Raw genomic sequence first — 22,340 nt, forward strand, 5'->3', positions numbered from 1 at the left:
ACTGCTAATCTTATGTTAATTGCTTGCTTTGCAAGAAGTCTGCACCAATGCTGGATGATTGTCAAAATCGTTTTACAGCGATCGACTTTTACTCTATTAAATTGGTATTTGGTGAAATGGAACTGAGATGAGTCTCTGCCTCTAGTAGTTAATTCATTAGCAAACGGATGTTTGTATCATCTATTTTTAAATGTACTATTGTTTTATCATATCGTGCAGTTTATATTATGTATGATGAAATGTTATCATAAAAATATTAGTATCTCGTTTTAATTTTGCACTATATTTAAATAATTTTTAAGGAATAACATACATATTAAAATGTATATATTCTTCTCATCTTGTCCTAATAAAATATCTTAGTATTATCTATACTTGTTATAAGTTTCTATTATTGATATGCTGTTCGAAGAGCTACATACAGGAGAATTATTAAATAAATCACCAATAATATCAATAGACTGATAAGACATTAGTTTAGGCGATTTACTTAAAAAAAAAATGTAAGTTAAAGAATGATCAGTTGGTCTTTGTTGATACTGTCGTCATTAAGTATTTTGTTGTCGCCGCTGAGACTTACATACTGTTTAAGAAGCAAGCAACTATAGATAAAAGGATTTATGAAACTATGCAAAGAATTTATGGGTTCTCTTTCATTACCATCATCTCTTTTTGTTTGATTTTAAAGTAGTATGTATTTTGTCATTACTATTCATTTTTTATTTTGTAAATATATTTAATATCTTCGTCCTCATCGTACAAAGTTATTTAATTTTTCAATGATACTTTTCTGTAAAAAATTATCTTGAGATTTTTCTTGGGATTGTTACTTGTGACCTTATCTAAATGACGTGGATTTTTCTTCTTTGCTAATTAATTGTTTATATTTTTATTTACGTCAATTTATCCCGTCCAATTGTCAAGGTTTCATTACAGCATCACGATACCGTAGCTAAATACAATTATGTTTACAGATAAGGAATAAAGATTTCTAGAAATAGTAAATGAAAAAAATTTATTTCATTAATATCATATGAGCAAATTTTAAGAAGTTCTATTATATATTATTTTATGTTAGTTATTTGTTTTAATGCTTATTAAGAAAAGTTTGATCTTAATTTTGTTAAATAAATCAATAACATTAATAATATTTTTTATATTTGAGTATACAAAATATATTATATAGGGTATAGAAAATGAAGTAATCTTTGATACATGAAAAATAAAGAATTTGAGATATTGCTATAAATATATTTTAATAGCATTGTCTATTTTTCATCCAAAATATGTCAAGAAGTCAACTTCACATTAATGCATTTTAATTACATAAGTAGACAATGTCACATATATTCACTCAATAGAATTACTCTTTATTTTTTATTAATAACGAATTCATCGGTTAGTCAAATATCTATCGCCGTTAATCAGCGTCGCATTGAAATTAAGTGAAAAATAATAAAAAAATAAAATAAAAACACGCTTAGATATGCAAGTAGCTAATTACAAGGGATGTGCAGTTGGTAATTCGAAAAGTCAGAGAGTTATAAAGTTAGCTTATGCTTCGGTATTCTTAACCTATTCCATCGTGTGTTTCCCTTTCTCTCTCAGTGCTCACGCCAATTGATTGTACGTGTAATACAAATGAACTATACGCTGCAGAGTCGGCAAGGTTTTCGCAATAATTTTGAAAGGGGACGGGAACTGCGCTGTAAGTGAAAAGCTGCGTATATAGTGCTCGCGCGTGCGTGGATTTGATGTTGTACGCAAATTTGATGTCATTCGCAACTATTGGTGTAGATGGAGGTCGATAATTCCTTGCTTAATCCGCGAACGTGATTATTGTTTTGGCTACTTTAAGGAATACGTTATCAAGGTTCTGCAATGAATATGTATACGCATCATATTACTTCACACAACACCATTTCACTGTATGCAATGTATTCAATGTTAATTATTAGTAATGGATAAGGCGAATGCTTTCTTATTTATTATTGAATACTTACTATTCTTTCATACTTTCTCTCTCTCTCTATCTCTCGGTTTCTATGTGTCTGATTGCTTATTGCTCATTACCATTTCTCATCTGATTTTACTATAGTAAATCACTAGTGTGTTATTTGCCGATTTTCAAGGAAAGAATGATGAATGAAATGATGTATTAGATTATTTTGTTTAACATAAATGAAAAACAAATTCATATGCATACTTTTATTTTTATATACTTATTAAAATTTTTACATAGAGAAAAATTTGTATTATGCATGAAATGCATGTATGAATAAGTAATGACTGAAAACATATACTTACTTATTCTTGTAAAAACTATATAACTTTTAGAACCTATATTAATAGATTTATATCACTATAACCTTACAATAGTAATTAGCAATATTAATTTAAATATAAGAATAATGTAACCGAAACTAAATATATTCTATATTGAATTATTAAATTTTTGTATTTTAAACATGTTAATAAGTGATATAATTCTTGACAATGTATTTTTACAATACATAGATACGTATGTATATTAATGGAATATATTACGTTATATAATTGTGTTTGCAATGATGATTTATCCAGATGAGTAAAAGTACATTTGGCATTCCAATTTTGTACATAATTTAAATTAGATAGATGATTTTATTGTTTCTATCAAACTGAATAGGTAATTGTATAAATGAATTATTTATATAGAAAGATAATTTTTTTAATTTATTACGAATGTCATTTATATTACAACAATAAGAACAATAAACAATTTCGAAGTAGCTTTTATCACTAGAATAAAAGAATAAGCTTTCCGCTCTTTTTGGTGTTATTGGGAAAAAGATATCGAGCAACAGTTGAAATTTATCAGTTCTAGCGAAATTATATAATAAATGTTACAAATCAATTATGAGAAAAAAATAATCAAAATTGTATTAACTCGTGAGCAAAGATGGGTATTTTTGTAGTCCGTTGGTTCAAACATTACCTCATATTTATTGCCTTATATTTATGAAATTACGTGTAGTTTGAGATAGCACAATTTCGAATCTGAAATTTTGAGAAAGCGTGGTTTTAAATTATAATAAATTCTCTACTATTCGATTCTTATTTAACAGTTTATAATATTATAACACGATTAAGATTAAGATTACAAGGATGATTCTTTATTATTCTATAAAATTATTTATTCTCTATATAATTACTAATTATAATAAGAATACATAAGAATATCAAAAACTACTATCGATTAAATAAAGTTCTTTTATTTTGATGATATTATAAATATTGTTTCTAACAATTTGTTTTATAACTCATGTTTGCTAATATAAAATATAAAATATATATTAAATAATGAAAATATTGTGAAGAAAAACTTTGCATACAAATTCAAAATTAATAATATAATAAAAATTCAAGTAATACGTAAAAGCAATGAAATCAGTACAATAAAAAAATATTTAACTTTTATTAAATTATTACATGCAGTCAGTATCCATACATAACATAAAGTAATCTAATTTCTTTCGAATGATTTAATATTAATTTGGTACATAAATATTTTAATGTATAATTTTATATTTGTAATTGTGATTTTGAAATTAACTTCTTATTTAATAAATTAATCTCGTTTTACTATTATTTTATTACTTGTATTATCTAATAAAAGTACATTTTATTATATTTTGTAAAAATTTATCAAAATAGTATATAAAAAGTTGTATCAGTTTCAAAACAAATTTTGCATTTATTAAAAATTATAATTGAATTATATTGTTTCCTCTAATCAAAGCAAAGTAAAAGTATAAAATATTTAAGTAAAACATCCTTCACAATTGAAATATATAGAATATACAAATTAATATCTATAAAAAAAAAATCGTCTTTTTATTATAAAGTATAAGAATGTATATTTTTAATATATGAATACGCATTTCTCTCATCTAATAATAATAAATCTAGTAAATCAGTTATTTATTATTATTTGTCTATACTTTGTCAATGCAATATATTTTTGAAGTTACGAAATATATAAAATATTACTTTACGAGAATTAAAAGAATCTACCAGAATTAAAATCTTTAAAAGATCTATTTATGTAACTATTAATAATGTTATATTGGCTAAGTGTGATTATAATGATTCATATATTTTTTTACTTTTATCAAGCTATTTTAAAACGAACGTATAAGTTTCTCTTATTTACTTTTTATTATAATAAATTAGAATATCACAAGTAATAATGCGGATGAAACTATTAATAACTTATTCCATATTAATTTATTAAGTAATTATTTGATTATTTAGAGTAATAATAATAATAATAATTTATTAATATATTATTAATTATTGTTATTAACACAATTTAATATTATGTTAAATCGTTTTATTTTTGAAAAATAAGCTACATTTTAATAATAATCTTATTCTTTTAAAAATTCTTTTGTTTAAAAAGTAAAAGTAGTAAAAGCAGTTGAATAAAAATTAAAATAATTAAAGTAGTAATTAAGTATTAAAAAATAATATTTTTATTGAATTCGATACTATAAATATATTTCAATTACTTAAACATTACTTTAAAATTTGCATAGTACCAATGGAAATCTCAATATTAAACAGCACAGCTATACACATGAGAAGATTCAAAAATTAGACTTTGTAGGTCTGATCGATGTCAATAGTTACATCAACGACTTTAAACATCATTACACTGGCTCATTGAAAGCACACGTGTCGTAATTTACGAAACACAATTTCATCATTAGATTAATAAAAGTCAACGATACACGTTGGCTGTCAATAGAGTTATTCGTCACCCTTTGTTGCGCCTCTTTTCTCCAATGTTTTATATTTGCAATTGCGAGTGTCTCGTGTGTAAAAAGATAATCAGGTCGTTATATATTACCCTTTAGCAAGATTGATATCGCTCCATGATAATATTTAAAATTGTACATGTTAGATTATAGCGAGGAGTATAAGGAGTGGATATTATGCAAATATTAGCATTTTAGAGCTAACTTTCTCACGCGGATAAATGAAGCACGAACATCGACACTTATGATGCACGTCTGTTTTGTTTATGAGTCAACTCGCTTTCGTCCTTTTTATTACGATTCTAGTATTGCGATGATGAGCGCTACGCTTTGTTGTTACAATGTTTCCCAAGCTCGGTAGTTAAAGTGTACAAGAATATACATCTAGAAGATGTTTGAAACATGTAGACGATAAATATTTCTGACTTCATAAAAGAGACTGCAACGTGATAATATAATTCTTGTGAGAACGATAATGAATATCAGGTGCGTATATTCTGCAGACCCGCAGTTTCTTATTTTATCGACTCTTGTGTTTACATCGCTTAATTTTTGTAGAGATATGTGTTTGATAGTTCTCTTAATGTATAGCCAATTTTGATGTTTAAATCTGAGATTTTATTTGTCAAATATACTTTTTTATCTCTCCGTTATTATTTATATAATTATTTCAGGATGATTTATTTTTTAATATTACATCCATATAGGCAAGAATTAATGTTACACAGTGTTTTTAAAGAACTGAAAGGCATTTCTTATAGAAATTTGAACAAAATTTGAACAATATAATGTATTTTCTTCTATAATTTTAATAAACTTTGGAAACATATTTATTATTTAGTTTTTTTTTTCTATAAATATACAAATAATACAATTTGGTTTGGCAGTCTGACGACAACATTTATGATCTCATTTGTAGAATTCTATATTTGTAGAAATGATCATATAACAGTTTTCAAGAGCTTTCAGTTGACATAACTTAAAGCATTACTAATAAAATAAATTGAAAAAAACGTTCTTCAGGGTTTAGTATTTGATATTCCATTAAAATAATGAATGTACAAGATATTTAATTCAATGAAGATATATTCGAAAATATTTATATATAAGGTAGGTTTAGATTTTCTATAGTTTTCGAAATGTCATTCAAGATCCGATTTATTAAATAAATGGATTTTTAGAATGTTAAAAACTTTTTATCATAATTGAAGACGATAATACAATAGATTTACTAGGCATACATGTATAGACAATATACTAACTAGATACTAAAAATATTACAATACAATTAAAATGCATGCAAGTAGATTTCTCATGACATTATTTTTGTAATATTTAAATTAGAAATTTTCATTTTAATAATATTTGTTCACTTTGGGTATTATACAAATACAACCATTATTTTATATATTTAACAGAAAATAAAGATGTTATAATTTCGGTTTAAATATAACATGAATAATTTTCACATGAATATTTTATTTATTTGATATATTCTATATAATTATAAAATTTTATAAATTGTAAAAAATAAACAGTTATTATAATAATCTCAAATAAGAACAGTTTAATCTTCTTTCTACTTGCTGCTTTGTATATAACGGTGTAGAAGATTTTTAATCTAACATTAAACTTCATAAGTTTTAACATCGAGCTTTTTCATTCTTTGAATCCTTTACTGAGTAAAATATTTTCACATAATATTATATTTTTATTCAATTTATATTGAGCAATACAGAACATCATGGCGCATGACAAACTCGTAATGTGTCATGCAACATGCATTAATATTACACACGATTTGCTCCAAATTTTCAACAATAATAATAAATTATTCGACTCTTGGAATTATTCGGTATACTATCGGCTGTAAATATTCACATCCGCGTGCACGTATAAAGATGCTATAAATTGCAATATCGATAATGATGAGCGATGACGCCCTAGGATATCGTTTTGGCATCGATCATCTGCTCTGTCGAACCATAACCGGAAGATATATTCCAATGGAAGAGTGCACTAGTACTACGTAGCATATTAATTTGGCGGTTTTGTTTAGTTTGAAAATGGGAAAAGGAAATGGCGTATATTTTCGAATTTGAAAATGTGCTTGTATGTACACGAATCAATGTCCACTGCGTTGTGTATTGTTGGAAATTGACTTGTATTTTTTTAACATAATTGCATTTTCACGTTTTTCCTTTCCTTTTCAGTACATCTATAATCCATTTAAAGAAAAAATATACCACAAACTGTTTTTTCCATACACTTTGATAAAATACTAAATTCAATATATGCAATTACTTGTAGAAGAGTTTTTGTTTCAACTATTTAACCAGGATAAATATAAATATTGGGTGATACAGGTAACCATTATAATGAGTTTTAGAATATCAATTAGAAATCCTTACATATGTACTAACGATCTACTTTCTTTTTTGATTTTTTAACAGAACAAATTTAGAATACATTAAAATAACTTCAAATTTATTTAACCCACATTTTGACATATATTTTGTTATTACTTCATATACGCGAAGTTAAGATAATAATAAAAAAAAATTAACTTCGTACTATGTTTAATAGTCACAAAAGGTAAATATTTATTTGCTAAGTGTGAAATAAAATAATCAATAACTTGGAGAATCGAATCTTTGCCTTGAATCTATTAGAATTATAGTTAGAATAATGGATTATAAATGATTTAATTATTAGGATAACACGTTCAGCTTAGAAAATTTATATATACAGAATATTACACCCTTACTCCGTATAGCAGTGTGATTATAAAAACAAAAATTGTAATGCCTTTTTAATTATTGAATCTGTAGGTCGATTTTCTATGTAAGCGCCCCTTCAAAATGAAATAAATTCAGCCTAGCATTCTTACATTTGTAGGCGGAAGATCTGCTGGACGACATCCTGTCGTTTGAGGCAGGCTCCTTGGGGGATGGTCTTAAAGACGCTCAGTCGGAAAGTTTGAGCAGTTTACCAGACCTACAGATAAAGCCAGAGCCACTGCTGCTTACCGACGCCGAGATCCACGCGCTTGCCAAAGACAGACAGAAGAAAGACAATCACAATATGAGTGAGTACGATGTTATCGAAGTTCTTATAATGCACCTATGTTGGTATCTATAAACACTCCAAATTTTAACGAAAGTTAAATTTTTCAATCTAAAATGTAAATGTTTAAAAAATTTAGTTATTTCATGAAATGAAGATATTTATAGAGCAGTTATATTTGCAACGCCTACATAGATTATTAATAATCAAGACGTTACATATATTTTTACATGCAACAATAACACTTGAAGATATACTCCTTAATATTTTATCAAAAATATTTTTTTAAGAAAGTCAATAAATGCGAACAAAATGTTTAATAAATATTATCAAGTAATCAAATGAATGAAATCATTACTACGAAAATATTAATATATTTTCTAGGACAAATTTTTCATAAAATTTTTATATTTGATTTTGAATGTTAGAAAAATGTATTTACTTGAGGTGTAATGTTAAAAATTTTAAGTAAATACTGAAACAATTATATATATTGAAATATTTTGTAAAAATTAGATCAAATTAAACTACAATTGTTTTTTATTTATGCGCTTATAAGTCTTATAATTGGATAGTATTAGTTTATATATTGAAGCTTCTTATTCATACAAATTACTGTGTTAAAATGATGAATTTTCAATTAGGAATAAAATTATTTTTTAGATATGTGTATTTAATAATATTGTTAAATATATACGTAAAGAACTATATTGCAATAAAAATTTAACGTTCTAAATACTACATTTAATTCTTTACATTTTTGTAAGTCCATTTGTGATTTCATAAGTAATCATTATTTGTAAAGTTGCAATTTTATTAAAATTAAATTGTAGTTAAAAATTTTTTCCTTATTTATGTCTTATTTATATTTAAACAGTGATGAATATAATGTCCCAAGGAATTTGATTTTGTTTCTTCGTACTTAGTTTTCAAGTTTTTTAACAATCGATATTCTATTCCTATTTCAGTGAAAACATTGGACAAACTGTGTTGTTAAGAAAATCGTTAAGTTAGTGGACCACACAATGAGATAGAGTCAATTACTTTGATAAAATTGTTAACAGCTTATAAAGGCGCCATGGAATTTTGTATTGATCTCTAATTTAATATACTAGATATTGCATTTCTATTTATATTATTAATAAAATGTTTTACACTCTATCTATAGTTTTATTATAAACTTAAATTGCATACTTTAAAAATATTTTTAAAAGTATATAATTTTACTTACTAATACTTTTTACTTTTTAATACTTTTAAATATCACCTTGACTTATTAATTTTTATAAAATTATTATTTTTATATTATTATTTTAATAAGTTATAAGTTTATCGATGTACAATTTAATATAATACAATTTAACGAGTATTATGATTATACTTTAAGTATATTAAGAACATTAATATCAATATTAATACTATAAACAAAATTATCTAAATTATATGAGTTATATTAAAATAATATAAAATATAAAAGAAATAGAATAAAGTATTTTTTTTAATTATACTCTTATAAAGCATAAATATTTTTTTAGATTTAAGATATTCTAAAGAATAATTAAATTAATTTTATACTATTCATAAAATTATTATTAACTTTTTCATGATTTTATTAAAATCGCTGATTAATAAATAAATTTTTTCGTATGTATTCGTATGTTTCGTAGTTGTTTATTATGGAATAAACAAACATTTTACTTTCGAATTATATGCATTAATTTAAAAAATTCAGTAAATTGGCTGTATATTATCTGTATGCATCATATGGTACAAAAAGAACAAGAAAAAGGTAAAACCACGAACAGTATTTTATGTGAAACTGTTGGGGGTGGGGGGTGACTTTATACTACGTACGCGAGGGCAAACAGGAAACTTTCATTTTTGGTGTGAAGTGTTGTTTAGATAATCGAATCACGTATTTACCAAACGGAATAGTTGAGAAGTTCACACGTGAAAAACACTCGAGATTTCCAATAATGTCAGTTTTGCTCCTTTTTTGTTTCGCACATATTGCATGTCGACTACGATTCACGATGCATTCGCATTTTTCCATTAAGAAAATGAGGCGAAAAATAGAAGAAGATAAAAGCACCCATCTATAAAGACAATATGAATAAAAACCATACAAATATGTAGCAATAATTAATCTAAATACGTTGAGATATTCGAATGTGTTGAGATATCGAAAACATTTTTTTTCGATAAATTAATCAGACAGACTACTAAATCAGTTTTTTAAAATTATTCTCAGATTTAAATTAAACAATATGCATATACAATTTTAGAACTTTGTTAATGTAATACACAAATGCAATTAAAATTATATCGGATATAAATTCTGTTCTCATTTTAATATTGTCTTGACTCAGAGTTATTATTCCGATTAAAATGAATATAATTCAGTACAATATTTGCAATTCTTCATATCAGTTTTTATATAATATTGAGAATCACGTATAATTTAAAAAATTTTTTATTAAAATAAAAAAAAACAGAAAAGAAAAGCGTGATCATGTAAGGTACAAATGAATGTATGTAATATATGAGAAGCCTGAGATGAATGAACGCGAAATATAAAAGAGATATTGAGATATATTCATTTACATTACAAAGGAAGATAAAAAAGACACTTAAATAATGGAAGAAAAGCGAGATCGAGCAATGGTAGAGAAGTAGAAACGCTATTGCAATTGTGTTCGATAGAAGTAGCACAGATGTTTAGAGGAAATTACAAATTTGATATTATTTTATATTTTCTTTCAATGTTATTTACTTATGATAGTTCGTAAGTAGATGCCTCAATGCTTCTACAGTTTCTAATTTCAAAGACATTAATCATGTATGTTTAAACATGTAATAATCGATAACATTTTTTGCCGATAATGAAATTAAAATAAAATAAATATTATACCGTCTTTTCGTTTAAAATTACTTCATTTGAAATTATTGTCATAATTAATCATCAGATTTTAATTTAAATATAAGTATGCAGTTTACTATTGTAAGAGCTGTTGAGTCATAGTTTCCCTTTCGATGTAAAACTGGGATTAGTTCGATTATGTGAGTAGGTTTTAAAATGTATTTATTCTTCGTTCAAACGGAATAGCGAAACGATTACGAGAAGAAAAATAATTCAATCAACGTTCAAACATTAATCCAACTTTAATTCTGCGTCATTACATAGTGCATGAAAAAGTTCTTCCATCTCTTTCATCGTTCTATAAATATAGTTTTAAACAATTCAACCTTGAAAACGAAATTATTATTTTTATAAATTTCTTCGTTTATAATCTTATTATACTGTGATAAACAAAAAACAACTTGTGTACCCAATTATTCATAAAAGCAATTTATCTTTTACAATAAAAATGCCAAATTAAAACAAAATAAGCCATAGAGTGATAAAAATACACTTGTCCGCAACCTTTTTCCTAAATAAATGTCGACCTCCCGCAAGGAATAAAATGGATTGTTTTTTTTATTTAAAATTCTTTAGAGGCATGACGTATCACTTCACAAGGTCGACTTTCGTCGCTGTTTACACTCGAGAATAATGTGCGGCAAGGGGAACGAGGGATATTGGGATTCATATCATGTCCATTTTAGAGTGTAGAGGTTTATAAAATTTAATTAACCAAATAATATTTCTCTAATTAAACTTAATACCAAAAGTGTTGCAGTGTCGATATAACTGATAAAAAAATCAAATATCAAATGAAAAATAAATATTTGATGAGTAAAAGTGTACATTAACAAGAATTACAATTTCTTTTATTTTTTAATATTTTTGAACCTGATATCTTTCTTTATATCAGAAAGTTTTGTCGAATGCATTTGTACTTTCATATATACTCTCATTCGTATACTCAATATTTTTCTTAATATATACTACTTAATACAAATGATTCTTATTTATTCCATAATATTTGTAATCTCAATTAAGATTGCAATCTCATTTCAATACTTCTCTTTATCATTTATATAAATATCTTTATATATCTCTTTATAATCTCCCGCTATCTTTTAATGTCGTTTGCGAATTCAAAAAATAAAATAATATAAAGACAAAAATGATATAACTTTCATCATGAATATTTATTTAACATGCAGAATTAGATTTATCTTTACAAGATACTTTATTCTTGTGTAATAAGGCCAACTACGTGCAATATACCAGACTTATACAATCACAACTTTCATTTTATTTTTCTCGTATTCAAAAACCAATGCATCACAACTGGATATGAAATGAATTTCTGATTTCTCTAATGCTCGTTGTTTGTTTTTTTGTTTTCATTTGAATTAATATCCGTAACCTAAAGTGTGCAAAAAGTGTCATCTAAAAATTTAAATTATTTATTTTTCGATATGGAGTTGTTGCAGCCACAGTTATTGGCTTTTCCCCCTTTCCTTTTTTTAATTATAGTAAGTTTGTTTATAGTTATAATTGTATAGTATTGTTATTTTATTCCTTTGAAGTATTTTCAGGTATTTAACAAAGTGTATCTGGTCACTTCATAATCGAGTCTTGAATCTTCATAATCGTCATAAATGTCGATAAGCAAATGATTATGGTTGGTTAGTAGAAAAGAAACATACGAGTAGAAACAAATCGATTCATGATATTGTAATTGTAACAGTGCTGTAACAATTGCAATAACATTATTGCAACAATTGTATAAATACTTTTAATCAACGTGAATTTAACTTAATTTAATCAAATAAATTATTTATAAACTAATATTTTTTTATATAAATTTAAAAAGCATAATTGCTGGTTGAATATTACATTTATTAGGAGATTTTCCAAAATTTATCTAAGCATACAATAACGAATTTAAATATCAAATCAATTAAAATTCATTTTAAATTGTTATAACCGATAGCTAGTGAATTTATATAAATTGTTTTAAAATGAATACTCCTGGAAACACAATATATGAATTAAATTCTTAAATTAAGATTTTATTTTAAATATAGTTTTAATCGACAGAATTTTTTATTCAAATAATATAAGATTTAAAAGAAATAATAGGAATATATAGCTAAGGCAAAAATATATTGATTAGGTGTTTTTTTAAGCAGAACTATATTTGTATTTACACCTCTACATAACTATTTAAGAATTAAATTTGATATTTTTTATATTCAGTACTATAAGGGAAAGTGTTAAAGCTTAATTAAAAATGTTTATATAATTAAGGGACAAAATTTTTTTAAAATATGTCTATAAGTAATTAATAAAATTTTAAACAAAATAATATTTATATATTTTATAAATGATGTTTTTATAGATATTTTTCAGTTTGATAAAAGTGAAATCTTATGTTATAAATGAATAATAATTAATAATTATAGATTACTTAATGTATTAAAGGAAATTATATAGTATTTTTATTTTATTTAAATTTTATTTCACCATTATTTTTTGCATATATTAGTTTTTCATATATTTTTATATATAGCTTGTATATACATATATATATTTATATATAGTTTTTTCTTCACAGATATATACTTGCAATATTTTGCATTGCGGTACAAGTGTCATATCCTTAACTCTACTTATGATTGAATAAAATTCTTTGAAAATTACATTATAACAGTAATTAATGAAAATATAATATTAACAACATTAAAATTAAATAAAATTCTGCATATTTTTAAAAAAGAACAAAATCGTATATATATTTCAAACTTGTGTTCACATATTTATTACTTAATAAATTAGATACGGTGTAGAGCTTTTAGGTGTGAAGTACAGTGGGCATTAAAAAAAAACCAGTATATGATTAATTTACAGGCGGCATGGAATATTAATCGGAATTGATGATAGGAAATCGGTATTAAAACCGATTAAAAGAATTATATGCCAGGTTGGATGAGCATATGATTATTAGCACTGCCTCCACCTCATGACACAATAAAGTGAGTGGGAATTTTAGCCAATTGAATTTGCCACTCACGAACACAACTCTTGCTTATTTCATCGACGATATATGCGTGAGGCGTTGGATAACCTATGACTCAACCCTATGCAAGGAGACTCTTTTCTCAATATATTGTACGGAATTATAAAAATTAAGCAATATATACAATGTAAGTAAAAGAAGAGAAAAAGTAAACAGATAGATAGATAGATGGATGGATGGATAGGTATAGAGAGAAAGCGAGAGAGAGCTAGATTAAGATTAAGTTTATCTTACATTTTAGGCTTATATTAAAATAATACTGATTTACCGTATATTTTTAATGTCGAAAAATGAAGTTATAAAAACTGTCTCTCCGATGAAGTGTAATGAGAAATAGTTTATAAAACATTGTGCAACAATATATGTATGTTATTTAATAGAGAATAAAACTAGATACAGCTAGAAATAGCAAGACATAATCATTAATATGATACTAAAGCATCTAAAAGCTTCAAAATCTATTTCGATATAAAGCAAATCTAATGTGAGAATCAAGATTAATAATCCGACCTAAAATTAGCCACTTTAATTTTCGAAATATAGCTACTAATATAGTAATAATTTTTTTAATTTTTACTTTAAATTTACACGTATAGTGCAGGTAAATAGTACCAATAACGAAACATTCTATTTTCCATTGTATGAATTAGTCTTTTTAACTCATACACGTAATATAAACATCTTAGTACAAATAATTTAAGTCAAATTTTCATTTATAGTTACATAATAAAAATCAATAAAATATTTTAAATATAATTAAAATATAGATTACAATATATTTTTACTTTAATCATATTAATATAATAGCACAAGATATTTTATATTATTCTTAAAGTGTTAGTAATCGTTTAATAAAAAAGTTTCATCATCCTTGATGTTCTTTTCATTCTTTTCAATAAAATTCATTAAATTATATTGTTTATGTAACAATTTGTATCTTCATATAATTAATATACATTCTATGATATTGAAGTCATAAATAAAAAATTTCTATATTTTCTTGAGAGTGTTTTAGTAAATTATTAGATTTTTAATATATTAATGATTATTATTCTTTAAAAGATATTAGAAATCACAAATAATTAAGAAATATACATGATCTTTGGATGATTGGATATCCTTGATCGATTGTTATAAAATTTTTAAAAAAACTTGTTTTATAATTCTATGCAAATATGGTTAGTTAAGGCAAATAATTTTCATAATAATATTATAAAGAATAAATGTATTATTTTTTTCTATATTTTATTTAGTTTATTACTTAGTTTTTTAGGGAATATTATAACACAAACACACACACGACACATGGTTAATGACGAATCACCTGTTATGAGATTTATGTCTTCGATACCAAATGCGAGTCTACATATGTGTTACGAAATAACGAATCTTCAATCGCATATTGTTCTTTATTTTATAATTTGAATTTCGAATTAAAACAAAAAAAACACTTATTGATTTTTTTTAATTAAATACAAAAATTAAATAGTAATAAAACCAAAATATATATCATTATCAATATATTGTATATTTATTATATGCAAACATAATTTTTTTTAGAAACAATTTTATTTATTAAATGTTTTAATGAAAAAATTTATTTAATAATTATTTTATCAATAAAAATAAATTCTTTTAAAAAGTTTTTCCTAAAACATAGATCGTAGATACTCGAAATATCTATAATATATATACTGTTTATGCACCATTACGGTAATACGAATCAAATCGATTAAAAAAAGGAACATTACAAGTAAAACGCGAAGGGTAATTTTTTCAGCAAAAATCCGAATAACAGAAATAGCAAATAGTAAATTTACAAAGAGTCGATTTCACATTGGCAGACAAAATGATAGCAAATGAAAGTCCCTAAATGCGATACAATGATTGATGCGAGCAATTTTCTTTTTTCAGTCGAACGCAGGCGACGGTTCAACATCAACGATAGAATCAAGGAACTTGGTACCCTTCTTCCTAAAACCAATGATCCGTAAGTATTATTCTATTTTTCATTCTCCTTGAGCTCTTTTCACACATTGAAATTTTTATTCTATCACCTTGCATCTGATAGCTATACTTCATAAGGATCTTTTTTTAATGAATACTTTTTCTATTTAATATTGACTCACTAGCTATGGACGGAAAAAAGAAAATTCTGATACGATAAATAAGGAATAATGTAAAAGTAAGATGTTAAGAAAAAAGCATGTTTATTATGAGTTAATCTTTTTACTCGACATTTATAATATAATATATTTTCGAGTTTTTTCATTAATTTCTGATATTAAACTTTCATATAGAAAAGCAAATTTTTAATTTACTTATATATCAATATTTATAATGTTATAATATTATCCGGTTTTATTACTGAAATATTTAACAAATAAAATTTCTTTATGAAAGTTAAATGAAGCTTTACAAATTACATTCATTTGAAAAACTTTCAAAATTAAATTTTACAAATATTTTCACCATTTAATTTTTTATTTAATTAAAATTCGATTATTTATTAATAATATCATAGTCATTGTAGTTTTGTTTTACTTTTCACGTAATAAATTTGACTATATGACAAATTATTCCTTTAAGTACATTACCTTAAATTTGGATCTTTGTAGTTATTCATTTGTAGAATATGTATTTTAGGAATTATTAATTGCAGGATACTTATTTTTTCGAAAAAATTGTAGAAATACATTATTTCATATTATTTATTAGACATAAATCTTCGATCTTAGGAACATATTGTATAGATATTTTAAGACGACATCACAATTTGTCATATAAAGATTGACGATTGATGTGGAAAAAGAATATTTATTGGATAATTCATAAGAAGTTTTTATTTCATTTTAGGTAACGTAAAAATCCAAAAATATTTATGATTTTTCTTTATATATAATATATAAGTATTCCACCATGTTCGATCGATCCTTTTGAAAATTTTCAACTGTTAAAATATCCAAAATTTCTTATAAAAGTCTCATACTCTAAATAATAAAAGGTATTGTATAGTGTATATACGGCATATATATGTAATTAAATATAAATAGTAAAAAAATATTACAAAGTATATTATAATTTAAAGTTTTACATCTTATCATAATATTAAAGATATTATTAAAGAATCCATGGATATGCACTTGTATGTAAAAGTACAAATATATTATTAATTGATAATAATATCAGAATCGCATATATAGCATCGACTTTACAGAAGATCTTTCTACTGTACATAAAGAAGAAAACGTAGAAGCACCTTCTCTAAGCACGTATACAGAAATCCTAACGAATCCTTTTGTATAATAACGACCATTTATCAACTTCTCTCTGTATTTCACTTATCACTGTCGCAGAACACGTTAAACAGTTCATCGTGTCATCATTTCTTTCGCAATAGTGGTCTTTAAAAATCAATTAGATTGTTAAAAAAAAGACTAGTTTTTATATTTACTCGGCTAAATATTTTTAAGAAGTATCAAGTATCATTTAGCTTTACATGAACATATATAAAATGAAATGTTTCAATATGCATTCGATGCTATTAAAATTAGATTTACATTTCGTGATTATAAAATCAGAAAAGATACTAAATACTGTAGAATGGAAACCAAAATCGGATAAACTTATTGACTTATCGTATACATTTTAAAACATTCAATTCGAGACAAAAATTATAAATTAAATTTTATTTATTTGCTTCAATATATAACTTAATTCAAATATTTATTAATTGTTTCATTTTTGTATTTTAAATAACAGATTATAGTCTCTTAAATAAGATAGTAAAATATTTAGAATAAAATATTTAAAATAAAAAATAATTCAATATTTTCATTACTACTATCATTAACATTTGATTTAAGAAATTCTAATTTACTAATGTGAATATGTTACTAATTCATTTAATAAGAAAAATAAATAGCGACTGCAAAATCTATTAAATTTATTAAAAATATTCATAAATTAATAATTTTTTTAAATTTCATAATAATTTCAGAAATTTGTATTGTATTATTTATATTACTGAATAGTATTATACATTTAAATTAGAAATTGTATACGGGAAAATCGCCAGAAGGTCTTCTGTTTTATTATTTGGACAGATAGTTTTCTTATCTACAAGCGTTACTAAGTATAATAATTTATTGTTCATCCATATGGGAATATTAATATTAAAAATTTGTAATCAGCCTTGCATAGCTGTAAGTGATTGATGAAATAATTAGTTAGTTGACTTACTATATATTATAGATTTATTGAAATGAAAATTAGGATATCCATAAATTCTTGGTATTTTCATTATTTTTTAACAAATTTGTTTTGACAATATCAGAGCCTCTAGTTTTAATTGAAAATTTTATAATTATAATTTATATATTTAATATCTTTTAAGCATGGAAGACGTATATATATTTATTTAAAATAGAAAATTTCCATGAATTTTATTATATTTCTGCACAAGAAACATTACGGTTATTATAATCAAGTTATGTCAATCAATCATTATGAAAATTTTAAAATTTACGATGAACATTAATTGCACATTAATTAAAGCGAATAAAAAATTCTCACATAAACAAATTTATTCTCTTCGTTAAATCCTTCTACAAAAATCTTGTTAAGAAATTCTAACATAAGTGAACTTCCAGCTCACTGTACTGATAAATGCATAACTCTTAGCATAAATAATATAGATCACAAAGGCTTTGGATGAAACTGATAAATATTCTTTTTGTGACGACGGCCAATAATGAGACTTAGCTTTATTTCTTTTCTCTTCACATACTCGAATTTAACGTTTCAATCGTGAATCTCATAAACACTATTATTCATGATTCGATATTTATAAATCATAGTCTTTCAATTATTATGAAAAACTATGTATTACTGATATTAATAAAATATCACCTAAGATTAGAAGGTCAAGAAAAATCTATTTATAATCAATTTATAAAAAATTTTATATAAAAATCATGATATCTATTTTCTTAAAATAATTAATTATTTCCAGTTTACAATAATACAAAAATTATATATTTAGATTTATAATAATTATATTTACTAGAATTTATATTTAAATTATTTCATATATCTTCCACATCTATTAAATTAAGTCAAATATTAATTCCGATTTAAATTGGTTTTAAAGTGATAAACAATTTTTTTCATAATTTACAGTCGTTTCTTAACATAAGATTTACTTCTATTCAATACATATGTGCTATATTTTAACTTAAAAACTTAAAATTTACTGAATCAATTAATTAATATTGATAGTCGAAATCATCAATCTTTATCTTAAATATTATTATGCTTATTTCATTTTTATGAAATGTGCGATTTTTAAAAATAATAGTTCAGTAATTGATATAACATATAATATAAATATTATAATAAAAAGGTAATATAAAATTTAAAAATGAATGAAATGTCGCTTTTGTACCGATTACACAAAAATTTTCTTTTTAACTGTATCTCAAATAAAAACTTAAAAAAATATAAATAAGGTATGAAATTAATAAATAGTACAATAATTTAATCAGTTTGTTAACTATTGTAGAAGATTGAAATTTTTTAAAGTACAGTCGATAATAAAGAAAACGAAATTCAGGAGTGTTTTTGTTCGACAAGTGTATAAAGCGATATACATACCTGTATACTTGTTATTCGTAATTTATAGAATATATCGAAATTATCGAATTTTTATTAATATATTTTATTAAGAATGTAACCAATATAACTCATACTTAACATAAATATGAATTTTTTTCATGAAATTTGAATATTTGCTATTCTTTAATTAAATTTAATGACTATGAAAGTATAGATGTCGGATCATAAATAGATCAGTGATTTTAGTTTTATATATTTAAAATTGCATATACACATTATAAAAGTATTTTTACAAAATATTAAAACATAATACGGCGATAGGTATAAAATAATTATTTATTAGAAGAAATAGATAATAAAATATAATTATATTATATTATTAAAAAAAACCATAATTAGTAATATAATATGGATTAGTAATTCATAAATAATTAGTAATTATTTCGAAATTTAGTTATACGAGGAAGAGAAAACAATAGTTAACTTATTGCACTTATTGTAACATATAATACACTAATTTTATGTACTAATTGTACATGTACATTAATTGTAACATATTATAAATAGTAGCTAACAATATTTAACATTTAAGTTAATTTAACATTTAAAGAAAAAAAATCAAGAAAAAATTTATTTCAAAATTAAATCTTCACTATTCGAATGGATTAATTATATAAATTCTTCACGATTTATTTGATAGTTTGGAAATACGTCAATATAACAATGTGAGCGTGGTGTGTTAGTAGACTCATCATAACATGATGAAATACTAGATTTTTGTATCATATTATATAAGAAAACGATATTGAAATTTCTCAAATTTTAAGATGGAAAATAATTAATTTAATGTGACAGCAGTTTTCAAATCCGTTATGAAATGCTTTATTAATTATTTCTTTTACTTTGGAATAATAGTTATTATGTTGAAAAGAATTAATGATGGCATAATATAAAGATGGAATAATAAGTAGTAACAACGAATATCATGTCAGGCCCCAAGTTATTTCTTGAAATGATCATTGATTTTTTGTTAATGACATCATTATTGTCAGTATATATTTATGAAATACTTTTCTTTTTTCAAATCCTACAAATTAAACTTGTCGTATCATCTAATGTCGAATTTTTGAATTTGGCAGTTATTATTTCATTAGACTTTCATTGTTATTAAAGCTCGTAACTTAGAAATTACGAGTATTACGATTAATAATTATATTATTATAAAATATTTTTCTTTCTCATTTAAAAAATGAAATATTAATTAAATGATGGGGATAAGCACCCGGGCTTAATTTTTCTATTTACATATATGATCATTTTTTCATATAAACATATAAATCATTTCTCCATATAAACGTTTTAAAATAATGTGTATTTAATTGTATAATATCTTTGTTATTTAAATGCCTTTGTACATACATATACTTGTAAGAGCCTATGCACATTTGCACACATACATTAGTCCGACTCTCTTAATATATTCTATTGCTCATATTTCTCAATCCTTCTAAAAGTGTACGTCAATGGGGACATAAATATGTACAGTTTTGTTAGCTTATATTTACATGAGGTGTTTGTCGTTGATGTAAATTTTATATAGAAAACTCTTTTATTTCCAAACGCTCATTAAATACTATAATAGTAAATGTAAGATAAGAAACTTTTTCCATTTAGAGCGTTTTAATATTCTGACACTTACTATATATAAACAAAATTGTATAAAAAAATTCAAAATTATATCTAATATCTTTGCTACCTGTGTATTATATTCTATATTATTTGATATAATCAGTAACTAATATATTATGGCTTATGGCTTAATCATTAGTGAGTTAATAACATTTGAAATATCAATACTAAGCAGATACATAAACATTTCCTTATAAAGGTTAAAATATATTTTTGCGAATATTTAAATAGCCTTTGCTGACGTACTTATATATATATATATATATATATATACATCCGATATGTTATGATCATAAAAATAAATCTTTAAATAAATGTCAATTACTTATTATTCACTTATATAGATATTGAATAAGGTAGAAAAACTATCTAAAAATGATTAATTATCACAGGCTAACATAAGAAAAATCCAAATCTTAAACTTATATCGTCTTTACAGCTACTACGAGATTGTAAGGGACGTGCGGCCAAATAAGGGTACAATACTGAAGTCATCAGTGGAGTATATAAAACTATTGAAGAACGAGCTGACACGCATGAAGCAAAGCGAGTTGAGGCACAAGCAGCTCGAGCATCAGAATTGTCGTCTACTACTGCGCGTTCAGGAGCTCGAGCTCCAGGCGAAGGCCCACGGGCTTCCTATTACGGACTTTAACTGGACCTCGTCCTCGGCCAGTTTACTCAACTCCTACGCCAAGAGTAGGCACAGAAAGGTAGAATCAGAGCTCTATATGCACTTTAAATTATTCTAGTTGTTACATTAACTAGGTAAAAAACTCAAAATAATTATAATTATGTGTAAAATAAAGTAAGGAAAAAATGTGTTACATAATAAGCAGTACAGTACTCTTTTCGAAAGTTACAAAAGCTTATTTTGGTAAAAATTGTCTATTAATTAGAATAAAATATCACATAATTATAATTTTAATTATTATATATTAGATATTCCTTAGAACGCTAAACAAAAAATAGTCATTAGTTTTAGTGGAATACAATTTATGTTTTTCTCTATGCAATAATAGTAGTTAATGAGTAAATGGTAACAAGTAAATGTATAATGAACTTATGCGATGATATTTTAGTTCATTTGCTGCGATTCAAAAGTCACTTGAATAAATTTTAAGATTTTTGCGACAACTGCAGTATTCTAGTTCCGTAGATTATATATTTATTTTTCTTTTACCTAGTTATAACA

The 22,340-nt window shown here is 24.1% G+C and overlaps 1 protein-coding gene across 1 annotated transcript in view; it reads left to right on the plus strand.

The window, feature by feature from the left end:
• Positions 1-22,340, plus strand: part of Mitf (transcription factor Mitf) — a 123,333-nt gene that overhangs the window by 95,155 nt on the left and 5,838 nt on the right. Inside the window, exons 5-7 of the mRNA XM_011499526.1 lie at positions 7,701-7,890; positions 15,755-15,830; positions 21,585-21,858. Of these exons, the coding sequence (XP_011497828.1) occupies positions 7,701-7,890; positions 15,755-15,830; positions 21,585-21,858 (540 nt within the window). The remainder of the gene's footprint in view (positions 1-7,700; positions 7,891-15,754; positions 15,831-21,584; positions 21,859-22,340) is intronic.

This window comes from Ceratosolen solmsi, unplaced genomic scaffold (assembly GCF_000503995.2).
Source record: "Ceratosolen solmsi marchali unplaced genomic scaffold, CerSol_1.0 scaffold10, whole genome shotgun sequence".
In the NCBI taxonomy this organism is placed as follows: Eukaryota; Metazoa; Arthropoda; class Insecta; order Hymenoptera; family Agaonidae; genus Ceratosolen; species Ceratosolen solmsi.